This window comes from Arachis stenosperma, chromosome 3 (genome assembly GCF_014773155.1).
Source record: "Arachis stenosperma cultivar V10309 chromosome 3, arast.V10309.gnm1.PFL2, whole genome shotgun sequence".
In the NCBI taxonomy this organism is placed as follows: Eukaryota; Viridiplantae; Streptophyta; class Magnoliopsida; order Fabales; family Fabaceae; genus Arachis; species Arachis stenosperma.
Genome location: NC_080379.1, coordinates 144,929,657 through 144,942,120, shown reverse-complemented (window position 1 = coordinate 144,942,120; position 12,464 = coordinate 144,929,657). Strand labels below are relative to the sequence as shown.

The 12,464-nt window shown below is 35.2% G+C and overlaps 2 protein-coding genes across 2 annotated transcripts; both read left to right on the top strand.

Annotated features, from left to right (window-relative positions):
- The first annotated feature begins 1,537 nt into the window (after positions 1-1,537).
- Positions 1,538-2,003, top strand: LOC130967912 (uncharacterized). The gene has a single exon (XM_057892958.1). The coding sequence runs from the start codon at positions 1,538-1,540 to the stop codon at positions 1,952-1,954; it is 417 nt and encodes a 138-aa protein (XP_057748941.1). The 3' UTR covers positions 1,955-2,003.
- A 2,169-nt stretch (positions 2,004-4,172) lies between these two features.
- Positions 4,173-10,542, top strand: LOC130965628 (protein CHROMATIN REMODELING 24). Its single transcript, XM_057890395.1, has 23 exons — positions 4,173-4,411; positions 4,492-4,581; positions 4,661-4,756; positions 4,843-5,564; positions 5,658-5,788; positions 5,890-5,944; positions 6,180-6,308; positions 6,488-6,595; positions 6,722-6,777; positions 6,859-6,949; positions 7,366-7,503; positions 7,583-7,660; positions 7,786-7,998; positions 8,085-8,156; positions 8,444-8,524; positions 8,590-8,708; positions 8,861-8,972; positions 9,125-9,193; positions 9,297-9,391; positions 9,586-9,714; positions 9,879-9,947; positions 10,049-10,181; positions 10,271-10,542. The coding sequence occupies exons 1-23, from the start codon at positions 4,282-4,284 to the stop codon at positions 10,421-10,423; spliced, it is 3,069 nt and encodes a 1,022-aa protein (XP_057746378.1). The 5' UTR covers positions 4,173-4,281; the 3' UTR covers positions 10,424-10,542.
- Positions 10,543-12,464: the final 1,922 nt, after the last annotated feature.

The window sequence follows — 12,464 nt, the reverse complement described above, 5'->3', positions numbered from 1 at the left end:
AGGTAAATGACTTAAATTTAAATACGAAATATTTTTTATTTATGCATACATGATAACACCATGGTCTATAAATACTTCATAGATAACATATCTTATATAGCTCCGAATGATGAGCACGAAAGTTGGAGAGTGTGGTAGTTTGTGTGCACGATAGTTGCATTCTTGCAATGATGCTTTATAGGAAGAAAAAAAATTGTTGTAAAAGCTATCAAATGAAAGAGTAATTGCTAAATGAATGATATTTTCTTTTAGCATACATGGTCATTTATAGTGGTAAAATAAAAATGAAAGGAATTAAATTTTATATTTTTATATTAGGAATAGAATTTGATATTTATCCTAATAAAATTATTATTATTATCAATATAAATGGGTTAACAACTTGCCACTAATAAAATTATTGGATAATGAATAAAAATTAGAAGGATATCAATATAATTAAAATGTTTAAAAATATTTTCGATTGATAATTAATTTAATAATGCATTAAATATTGATTTTATATAATTATAATAAAGATATTTTCCTAAATTAGTATAATTATGTATTATTCATTAAAATAATTAAAAATATTTTTGATTAATAATTGATAAGTAGTATAATAATGCATTAAATATTGATTTTATATAATTATAATAAAGATATTTTTTTAAATTAGTATAATTATGTATTATTCATTAAATACATTTATTTCGGAAGGAAAATGAATTCACGAAAAAGTGACACCTCACTTTCCAATTTTAGTATATTAAGTAGATTAGTATGATTATATTTATTAACGTGAATCACTTTGAGATTAGTTTTTATTTTATTAATTCTTTAAAATTTAAATTAAAAATAATAACGAACTTATAATACACTTAAAAGCAATTAATGAATTAGAATATATTTTCTAAGCAGGAGCAAGAGTCGTACAAACGAGGGGCCATCAATGGAATGAGTAGCATAGATGTGGCAAACCAACCCCAACTTGGATAACCATAAATGGAATCCCTCTCTCCCTTTCTTTGTAGGCATATCTGTTCCAACTTCTTCATCCTCGTTTTAGGTTAACGAAATTCGGAATATGTCTACCAAATGAGAAAGACAACCCCCATTTTCAGCCTTCATTGCAAGATGTGGCAAACCAACCCCAACTTGGATAACCATAAATGGAATCCCTCTCTCCCTTTCTTTGTAGGCATATCTGTTCCAACTTCTTCATCCTCGTTTTAGGTTAACGAAATTCGGAATATGTCTACCAAATGAGAAAGACAACCCCCATTTTCAGCCTTCATTGCAACTGCATCTATCCCAACAAACCAAAACCGGTGGGAAGAAAAAATAAAGATCGAAACCATCTCCAAAAAACATTGAAACTTGATTCTTAATTCTTAATTATTCCGACATTCCCATGATGATGTCGGGGCAATATTCTTTCTCCCTCAAACAATAACCCCTCCATCTAAGATGGATGATGATAAAGAAAAAAGATTCATAATAGCGTCACATATCATTTGATAGCTAGATCTGTTCTTCACGTTCTTGCATGACACAAATGCCTGGAGATTCTGATCCTGATTCCGGGCGCGCATTCATATGGCTCATCACTTGCATTTTGTTCATCTCAATATTGGCAGGAGGAGGATGCCTTTTGGCCTACATAGTCCTTCCTGAGTCGCAAACATCGCCGTTGATTCCCATACTTGGGGTGACATTGGTGTGTCTACCATGGGCCTTTTGGTTCTTGACATGTTTATACAGAATCTTCTCAAGGTGGTGTTGTGGAGATAGAGATGTCCCTGCTAATTATAATTATGGCGGACGAGGATTCGCTGCTTCTGCCTCAAATACGCGTAGGAATGCAGACTTGGAGGTTGCATCTCAATCAGGCAAAGGTAGCCACTTGAATAGGGCATCCTCTGTTGCTTCAAATGAGAGTGAAGCTGCACTTGCAAGTTCAATGGCCTCTTGATTGTTACCCTTGGAACCATTCCCTCTTGTGAATACTGGTTTGTTAGAATATGGACGAAGGATATATGTGAAATGATGTCATATATATACATATTCCGTGACCATGATAGAATATAGACATTCATACCTTTCTCTGTAACTCATATTTTCTGATCAGCTTTTTTAGGATACATTTGATGTGGGTTTGTAAACTATAGACCTTGAAATATACCTTTTTCTCTGTATTACATGTCTTATTGGCTTCGCATTTTGTAGTTTTTCTTTTCTTATTTGGACTCTGTATATTAATCTGTACAACATCTTGCCACAAGTAGTTAAGATTGTTTCCTTTATTTATTTATTTATTTTTCTTACTTCTTTCTCGTTGAATTGAGAAGGAAGGAAAAGCGGCCCCGAGGGGGATTGAACTACGGGCTAATATAAATTTCAAAAAATAAATAATCGTATTTATTTTTTAAATTAATATTTTAGCAAGTTTAATGGATGATTTATTTATTTGAGGGCAAGTATTTAGAAAATGCTTCTCTAGTTCTCTTTTAATTGTTTATTTATTATTTTTACAGTATAGACTAAATTTTTAGTGGGTTTTCTTATTCACAATTTTTACTATTTTAGTTTCTTAGATTTAAAATTTTATATTGATTCTCAAGATCCAATTCCAAACACTGTATTGGTCACTGAACGCTGAGCTTAATTCGAACTTGTTTAGCTTTTATAACTAAACATCGTTTTTTGTTTTAGCTCTTAAATAAAGAAAAAAGGTTGTTTTAGAAAATGAAGAGAAATATAATAATTTGTACATCATATAAATTCTTCTTAAAATGCTAAAACTAAACGACGTTGTTTAACAATATGTGATAGCTAATTCAGTACTTAGTTCGTTGATTTGGTACTAGAAAGTATTCATGGACTAATATAGAATCTCGAGAACTAGTATAGGTAATTTTAAATTTGAAAGACTGAAATAGTAAAAATTGTAAATCTAAGGAATCACTTTGAGGATTTAGTCTATTAATTTCGTAAAGAAAAAGTATAGAAAAAAATAAGAATAGTAAACAAAATGAATAATAGAGTAAAAAAGGAAAAATAGAATTAAAATAATAAATCAGATGATTAATTAATTATTAATAATTTCATATTTTAAAATTTAAAAAATAAGGACTTTAAATTAAACAAAATCACAAACGGTGCCGTTACACCCAATATCACGCTAACCTCCCTTCTTTATTGTGAAGTCTGGTCTGCAGAGTAACCTAGCCGCCACTTTTCTTTCCGCTCTCCAGTCCAATGCTGCCCAGACTCCAGCCGCCGCTGCAAAGCCTTTAGCCGACGCCGCCCAGCTTCTCCGTGAACATCTGATCGCGTCACACCAGCTATGGATAGCCTTCTTTGTGCTTCCCACCCGCCGCCGTGCAGCCTTCAGCCGACGTCAGTCACGTCACCCAGCCTCTCCGCGAACGTCCAATCGCGCCGTACCACCCCGGACAGCCTCTTTCACGCTGTCCACCCACCGTCCGCCGTGCAACCTCCCCTGCAGCCCACTGCGTTTACCATCCCAACGTCACCATTCGTAACAGATCCGATCAACATAAAAGGACAGATGCCGCTGCATTTTTATATGTGCATCACCGCTCACATGCATGTAAATGGAGTCTGATTTGGTTGAACCGTTTTGTAATGTCCCATCTTCACCCACGTAAATGTGTTGGATATTCGATTCACTAGATATGTAGATGGTTATTTTAATTCTTAATTGGATGGTATTTTGTTCGATTTATTTTAAGTATATACAATTAACAAATGTTGAATGGTCATTTTACTAAATGGTCGGATAATTATTTTAATAATTACGTAAATAGTTTGTCTGATGATGATCCTACGACGGTGATGGAGGAGGAGACTAAAGAGTGGACGATGATGACCGATAAGAGAGCTTCTAACGTCGAAAAAGTGGGATGATTGATAAGGATAAACGGTTTGGAAAAAAGAGGATGTTTGATTGAATTCTATTGATAAATTAAGATTAAAATGTTTAATTTTTTAAAATAATTGTTTGAATTTTTTATTTAAATAACTTAAAAAAAATTTCTTCTTTATATTAAGTCAAATTTAAAATCTATTGTGCACGTCCTTTATATTCCTCGCTAGCGGAATTGGTATGTAAATAAGCATTGGATATGGATTCCGAACGTTAATGACAAATTCAAAATAAACGAAACACAGCGGGAAAGAAGGGAATGACACTGGCATTGATGGTATATAAGCACACAAGAGTTGAAAGCAAGAGCCTTCAGTTTTGAAAGAAGACTAGAACTCTAGAAGAGAGAAATGGAAAGGAGCGTTAGCAGAACCCACAAGAAGCCAATGAGCCTTAACGACTCTCATTATCGCTTCCTTCAAGACCTCTCCGCTCATCCTAAATCCAAACCCTCTCCCTCTCCCTCTCCCTCTGCCTCCGGTACTCTCTCTTTCTCTCTCTCTCTCTCTCTCTCTCTCTCTCTCTCTCTGTTGCCTCTCACCATTTTCCATTTCCCGCAGAGGAGAAGGAGCACGATGAAACTCCCATTCAATCAGATGATCATACTATTCCCCGATTCTCTGCTATCACCGACTTCGATTCTCCTATCGGTATCTTCTATTTCTCTCTCTCTCTCTCTCTCTCTCTCTCTCTCTCGATACACCAGCTTGACCTAACTTCCATTATTAGGGCCTGACTCGGAGGAGAAACCCTCTTCCATCGAGGTCAAACCTCCGCGCTCTTCTCCGAAGGAAATTTCACAGGCTTCATTGGGGACAACGCGTAGTAAGTGCTCTACAATAACCACAATCATTTTCATCAAAGTTCCTCATCATTTTCATATGTTCGTTCTTTTTTATGCGGAGTTCCAGATGACGAGAAGAAGACCAAGCTGAAGTTGCAGGGTCGTCGCCGCCTCTGCAAAGTTGCGACTTCAGACGATTGTGATAAGGAGGCAGCGGTTGATGAATCCAGGTTCGATGAGCTCATCGAGCTTGATTCGCCACTTCCGGCACCCAAAAACGTGATCCAGATTGACGAGAGTGTCGGTAAGAACGACATTAGGGATATTTTGAATGAGTTGAATTCAAAGTTCGAGTTGCTGTCAGTTGAGAGGAAGCGAGAGACGAAGCAGGTGAAACCGATTGAGGGTTCTTCAGCTTTGTTTAGAGGAAAGGAAACTTATGAGGATGATGAGGTCGTAGAGTTCGGGAGTGCGGGGTCTTCATTCTCTCCACAGCAGGATCCGAGTAACGACCAGTCACAGGGTGCCAAGTATGCTGTTGGTGATGCCGGAATTGAGTATGTGGAAGATGATGAGTCTCCTGCCAAGTTTGCTGGTGGTGATGGTGGAATTGAGTATGTGCAAGATGATGACTCAGATGATTCTGTTGAAGAATTGGTTAATTTTGAGCCAAAGGGTGATGGCTCCATCACTCTGCCAGGCCCCAAATATACTTTTAAGTTGCCCTCTAAAATTGCGAAAATGTTGTATCCACATCAGAGGGATGGATTGAAGTGGCTCTGGTCTTTGCATTGTTTGGGTAAAGGTGGAATCTTGGGAGATGACATGGGTTTGGGGAAAACAATGCAGGTAAGGAAATTAAGAGCATGATGATGCATACCTTTTATATTTTGCTATAGCTGGTACTCTGGCATGTAATTTACCAACGTTTGCTTCTTACAGATGTGTGGCTATCTTGCTGGACTCTTTCATTCTCGAATTATTAAAAGGGCATTGATTGTGGCCCCAAAAACCTTGTTGCCCCATTGGATCAAGGAATTATCCGCTGTTGGTCTTTCTGAAAAGACGAGAGAGTGAGGCTTCCTGACTTATTTGGTTGAATAATTTATCTAATATTATAAGTTAAACCCTTTTTCCATACAAAGAACCATCATGACCTTGTGCTTTTCTGCAGATATTTTGGAACTAATACAAAAGCCAGAGAATATGAACTTCAGTACATACTTCAGGTTCTAATTCTTTTTTGTGTTATTCTTAATTTAAATTAAAGTGAGAAATGAAATATCTTGATGTTGTGTTCTCGCTTAACCCTTAAAAAAGATAGGAGGTTATACAAGTCAGCTGAAGACTTGGAATGGAGGCTTTTTGTGGTCAGCTGGTAGCTGGCGGCGGTTGCCAATTTATTTCAGAATGTACTTGTATAAATTTAGTTCAGTGTTGAATCTCAATCCTTTCTCCTTTCAGGATAAAGGTGTTCTTCTAACAACGTATGATATTGTCCGCAACAATTCTAAGTCCTTGCGAGGGAGTTATCATTTTGATGATGAGGACAATGAAGATGGTGCCACATGGGATTATATGATCCTTGATGAGGTGCTTGTGGCATTATTATTATTATTATTATTATTATTATTATTATTATTATTATTATTATTATTATTATTGTAAAACCCAGTTTATGTTTCCATTTAGTGTGATATTTATGTTGCACACAGATTATGAAAATGGTTTATTTATCCTTTTTGTCAAACATCCTTAAATCTTAACTTCAGGGGCACCTTATAAAGAACCCAAGCACACAGAGAGCTAAAAGTTTGCTTGAGATACCATGTAGCCACCGCATTATCATTAGTGGCACACCATTGCAAAATAATCTTAAGGTATCTTGATGAAAATTACTTTGTTTTATTCATAATTAGTTCTCTGTTTGTGTATATGATATGAATATGGAATCCAGATTATGCTATGATGTTAAACGATTTTCTTCTTAAAAAACTTCCCAACAGGAGTTGTGGGCTTTGTTCAATTTCTGCTGCCCTGAGTTACTTGGTGACAATAAATGGTAATAACCATTCTCAGTTATGTTCTTCATTTAGTTGACCTTTCTCATAGTACTAGTTTTAAGCTAAATAAAATTTCGCAGGTTCAAAGAAAAATTTGAAGTACCCATACTTCGTGGAAATGACAAACATGCTACGGACAGAGATAAGCGTGTGGGATCTGCTATAGCAAAGGTAATGCGTTTTTGTATGTTGTAGCCCATATTCTAATTTACATGACCTGGAATATGGGTTTGCAAATTTAAAGCTGCGAAAAGCATGCAAAAACATATTTTTCTATGCGCTGCTGGCGGTGCTGTCTACATTTCCAAAATCTAATTTAGGTGACCTTGAATATTGTTTGCAAGTTTATTGCAGCTGAAAGTATGTAAAATATGCACTGCTGGTGATTTCTACAGTTATGACACAATGGTCAACTTGAGCTTGTAGCATTTCTTTAGTTTTAGTTGTTTTTAAGTCATTTTTTCTGATGGAAGGAAATATAGACCATTCTGTGTTGAGTTCCCTGCTAGACAATTCACCTTGTTGCATGCAGTCTCCTATCCTCTTATCATCAATGAATGACAAATTTTATGCTCCTTTATCAATAGGACTTAAGAGATCGTATTCAACCTTACTTTTTGCGACGTTTGAAGAGTGAGGTTTTCAATCAAGATGATGACAAAACAACTGCAAAACTTTCCAAGAAAGAAGAGATTATTGTTTGGCTTCGATTGACTAGTATTCAGGTTAGATATATAATTCTTTGTTCTTCGTTTTATTGCTCTTAACTTGTTTAATAACCTTGTTTGATTTTTATCACATCAGCGACATCTTTATGAAGCATTTTTGAAGAGTGAGATTGTTCTCTCAGCATTTGATGGCTCGCCACTTGCTGCCCTTACGGTAAATTATTTTGTTATAATATTTATACGATTGCCTTTCTTGGCCGTGTTCTTCTACTTTAAAGCCATTTAATCTTATGTGGCTATGGCTTTCTAGTTATCTTTTGAATTCTTGAAATGGAACAGATTTTGAAGAAAATATGTGATCATCCACTTCTGTTGACAAAGCGGGCAGCTGAGGATGTATTGGAAGGGATGGACTCAATGCTAAAGCCAGAAGAAGTTAATGTTGCTGAAAAATTGGCGATGCACATAGCAGATGTTACAGACACAGATAGGTTCAAAAATGAGCATGGTCATGATGTATCATGCAAAATTTCTTTCATCATGTCATTATTGGTAAGTGGTGATGTCATTCAATTTAAATGCTAATTGTCTACCTAAGTGAGTTTGTGTTGTATTCAAGTTCTTGTTCTCTGCTGTAGGATAATCTGATCCCAGAAGGGCATAGTGTCCTTATCTTTTCTCAGACTCGCAAAATGCTTAACATTATTCAGGTTGGTTCAGACTTATTTCCTCTATTGGTGGTTATTACCATTTTTGTTTTTGAACTATTGCAAAGCCCACATTCGCTCGAACCTTTCTTGCATGTCAGTGAATTGTCACTACTTGAAATGTGTACATTGTCTTTCCAATGGACTTTCAAAGTTTTGCAAGTTGCAACAACTCTGGGGTCATTTGTAGTGGGATGTTGGAAGTTTCTTGTTGAATTGCTTGCATTGCCATTATAATTCTCTGCTTGTTTGTAAAACACTTGATTTAAATGTTTCTACTTGTTATATAGGAATGCCTAGCATCCAAAGGTTATGACTTTCTACGGATTGATGGAACAACAAAAGCCTGTGACAGATTAAGGATTGTTAATGTAAGTGCTTTTTGAATGGTTAAATTGATATTCTATCACTCGAGTTCTAACTGTTGTGATTTCAGGAATTCCAAGCAGGTGCAAGTGCCCCTATATTTCTGTTGACATCTCAAGTAGGTGGTTTAGGACTCACACTCACAAGAGCAGATCGTGTTATTGTTGTTGATCCTGCTTGGAACCCAAGGTAGGGTCTTGAGAGACTTCCTTCCCCTTGATACCTACAATAGTTTTTTCCATGCTGATCAGAAATGCTGTTTTCTTTTAATTTGCTACTTGGCCATCCTTAAGTGACCCAGCAAGGTACTCAGAAGTCTGATTATTATGTGTTTCTAACAGTACGGATAACCAAAGTGTTGACCGTGCATATCGTATTGGTCAAAAGAAAGATGTTCTTGTTTATAGACTGATGACATGTGGAACTGTTGAAGAAAAGATCTATAGGAAGCAGGTAATTTTTCCCCTTTCTGTTATTTTTGTATATTTTCAATGTAATGATTCTGAAAAAAGAAAGTATTCAGTTTCTACTGAACTATATTGTCAGAAACATGTTATTATTTAACACATTGACGGTCTTCTGAGACTTAATTTGCATGACTTTAGGTATATAAAGGAGGATTATTCAGAACTGCTACTGAACAAAAAGAACAAACTCGCTACTTTAGTCAGCAGGTACACCTTTTGTGGAAAATGTTACTTTCAGTGAGAGATACTTTTTTTTTCTCTCTTTGAAAGTTGTGATTTGTTTTAGTAATCTTCCATTCATCCCATACAGGATCTTAGGGAGCTTTTCAGCCTTCCAAAAGAGGGGTTTGATGTATCTGTTACCCAACGACAATTGGATGAGGAGCATGATGGTCAACATACAGTGTAATGACTCTATATATCTTTGAAATGTTTGTTTCAATTAGTGTTCCTTTGGATCTTTGCACAATGCATACACACTGCCTTGTTCAATAAGGTTTCCCATTTGTGCCATATTTTTGGTGCTTTAACAATTTGAGTTCTTTTTATTTTAACCGGCCTGATTTGCCGTTAAAAGGGTATTGGCTCTTTTTGTGTAGGAATGACACTTTTAAAGCACATATAGAATTCCTGAGAAGTCAAGGTATAGCAGGAGTTAGCCACCATAGTTTACTCTTTTCCAAAACAGGACCAGTTCAAGCTGCTCCTGAAGATGATGATATGACGAGGTAATGCTTTTGGGGATATGATTATACATGACGTGCATGCTTGCAAATGTAACATTTTAATAGTTTGTTATTACTTATTACAAAGGTTTTGGGCTTTACCTTATTATATTTTGTTTATCAATTATATCCTCAAACCTAAAATTGCGTTGATACAATGGTTGTAGGAGGAATCAAGGGACTAGATATATTGGTACTTCAGTATCGTCTTCTTCAAATGACCGAATGGCTGATGGGTAATGATTTGTCATTTTAGATGTTAAAACTTAAAAGCATGTTTTCAGGGTATAACCGTATAACTGATATGACCTACACAACCTTTTTCCTCCTTAACCAGAGCTGAGTTTGCCTTTAAACCCAAGGATTTAGATCGAAGCAAAAAGGGTTTTTCCCCTAGCAGCGATGGTAAAATGACAGAGTCGGAAATCAAAGATAGAATTAAGCGGCTCTCTCAAACTCTGTCAAATACGGTATGCTTTTCTCTTATTTCTTAATGGATTGGCTACTATCTTGCTTTCCCAGGAAAACTGATTTTATTCTTAACGAATAAACCATGCAGGCGATGATTTCTAGATTACCGGATAAGGGGGCGAAACTACAGAAAAGGTTGACGGAGCTGAATTCGGAGCTTGCCAGATTAGGGATGGAAGAAAGAACTGGTGCTGATCTGGATGATTTCACCAGTGAGTTTCAAAGAGTGTTGAATGTATAGGATTTGCTTTATTGTAAACAGATGGTGTTTTTAATATTTCATAGAAACCTACTACTTGAAGGTTTCCTCGACTAAGATTGATGCTTTGTTCAATGTCATTTTGAAAAAGATTTCTAGAATGAAGGTTTTCTTTCCTTGTCCTTTACTTACAGTAGACTGAAGGGAGAAAACTTGGTGGAAAAATTTAGATATGGTTTTAATTTTGGTGGAATACTCCAAAATAGGGACTGGGGATGAAACAGAGAATGTACAAAGCTCATTTTGTAGGTCATTGTACCAATTTCACTTCCATTTATAATTAGAGTAAATTACTATTTTTATTTAACAAAAGTTTTAAATGTCGACAAATTTATTTATGAAAAAGAAAATTAAAATAGATTCCGTATAACAAAATTATTCAAACATTAAAAAATTATTTAAAAATCTCAAATTACCTTTTTCTTTATCATTACTACCATCATTCCTTATCTTTAAATCTTCAACATCAATCTATCTCCTTTTTCAGCAACTACTAGTCCATCACCCTAATCTTCATAGACATGGCCAATTCTAATTACTACTTATAGCTCACATATTTTGAAGTATCACTACTGCATTACTGTCTCTTTCTCTTTACCACCACCATCGTTGCATTATCTCATCTTTTTTTAATCTTTTCCAACGAGCTTGTCACGACAAAAAATGAGTCATGATTGGCTAGAAAAATTATCCCCTAGCAAGCCTACAAATTCGAATATAATTTGAATAAAAAAATTACAAACATTTTTAATAAATTTACAAATACTAAACCAACTTGGGTTGGTCGAGTAGTCAGCTCACTCATCCGCTTAAGCAAGTGTTGGGGGTTCGAATTCCGCCTTGTGCATGCAGCAACCCATTGGCCAGCTGCAAACTCTTAAATGGAGCTCCGATCCGCGACGGATTAGTCCTTGGCCTGTCGGATTGGGGGATACTAGAATGAATAGTTACACGTTATTTTAACAAAAACATAGAATAAATCAATATGATTGGATCCGGCCGGTAACATATGGAACATATAACGCCTAGGAACTCGACAAGGACTAAGTACTCATTACAGGTAATTATTCTTGAATAGAAGTCTCCTATTAGAGTAATCATTCTTGAAAATATCTCTTTTTATAACGGAATAAGTTTTGCAATTCAGTGACCGGACAATACATCTATAATCCACATGAGACCATATAAACCATATTATCCAAAATATATTTTATTTAGAAAATAGTAATTTATACAAATAAGTGAATTAATAAGGGAGTTCTCATACAGAAATCAAATCAAAAGTCCACACTTGGGTGGCTCCACATCTATGGGTAGCCATTTCCTCTTGAATGTTTGTATAGAATAACAGATCCAACGTGTGGTCTACACGTTAGGCTAGCAGCACTCCCTATTAGCTAAGGTCTGAGCCAGATGTATCTAGGTTAATGTCATAACCGTCGTTAACTATAATTTTCTAATACGAACCTCCCAAACCCATTCAAAACATATAATTTCAAATATAACAAATTCTTCAATTTTTCAAACATGTAAGGTATCAAATGAAATCAAATAATATTTTCTCATCCAAATCCTTTTCAATCATATTTTCTCAATCTTAAAGCAATTCAAACAGATTTTCCAATTTCAAAAGAAGTGAGTACCAACAAATACTTCAATGTTTTAAAAATACATATTAAGTAAAATCAAATATTTTAAAATAATATAAAGCTTTATCAAACATGCATATAGTCTCATAAAAATATATAGTCTCATGTGCTCATTAAAATGAGCTTAACAAGGATAAATATTTACTTCTAATAAATCGATTATTCAAGCTAATTTAAAATCCTTTGATAATAATATTTGTAATTATAATTCTAAATTCAAAGCACCGTATATCAAAATAATTATAGATGTAAAGCCAAACAATTATAAATGTAAAGTCTACTCACAACTTAGTCCTAAGGGACCGAAGAGACTAAACTCGAAGCAATTATAAATGCGGCACGCTGCTCGATGGTGACCTTCTCCAGTAACGGCA

Coding starts and splice junctions, on each gene's coding strand:
- LOC130967912 (XM_057892958.1), top strand. CDS start 1,538: ATGCCTGGAGATTCTGATCCTGATTCCGGGCGCGCATTCATATGGCTC.
- LOC130965628 (XM_057890395.1), top strand. CDS start 4,282: ATGGAAAGGAGCGTTAGCAGAACCCACAAGAAGCCAATGAGCCTTAAC. Junction 4,412..4,491: donor TCCCTCTCCCTCTGCCTCCG/GTACTCTCTCTT, acceptor CATTTCCCGCAG/AGGAGAAGGAGCACGATGAA. Junction 9,715..9,878: donor GAAGATGATGATATGACGAG/GTAATGCTTTTG, acceptor CAATGGTTGTAG/GAGGAATCAAGGGACTAGAT.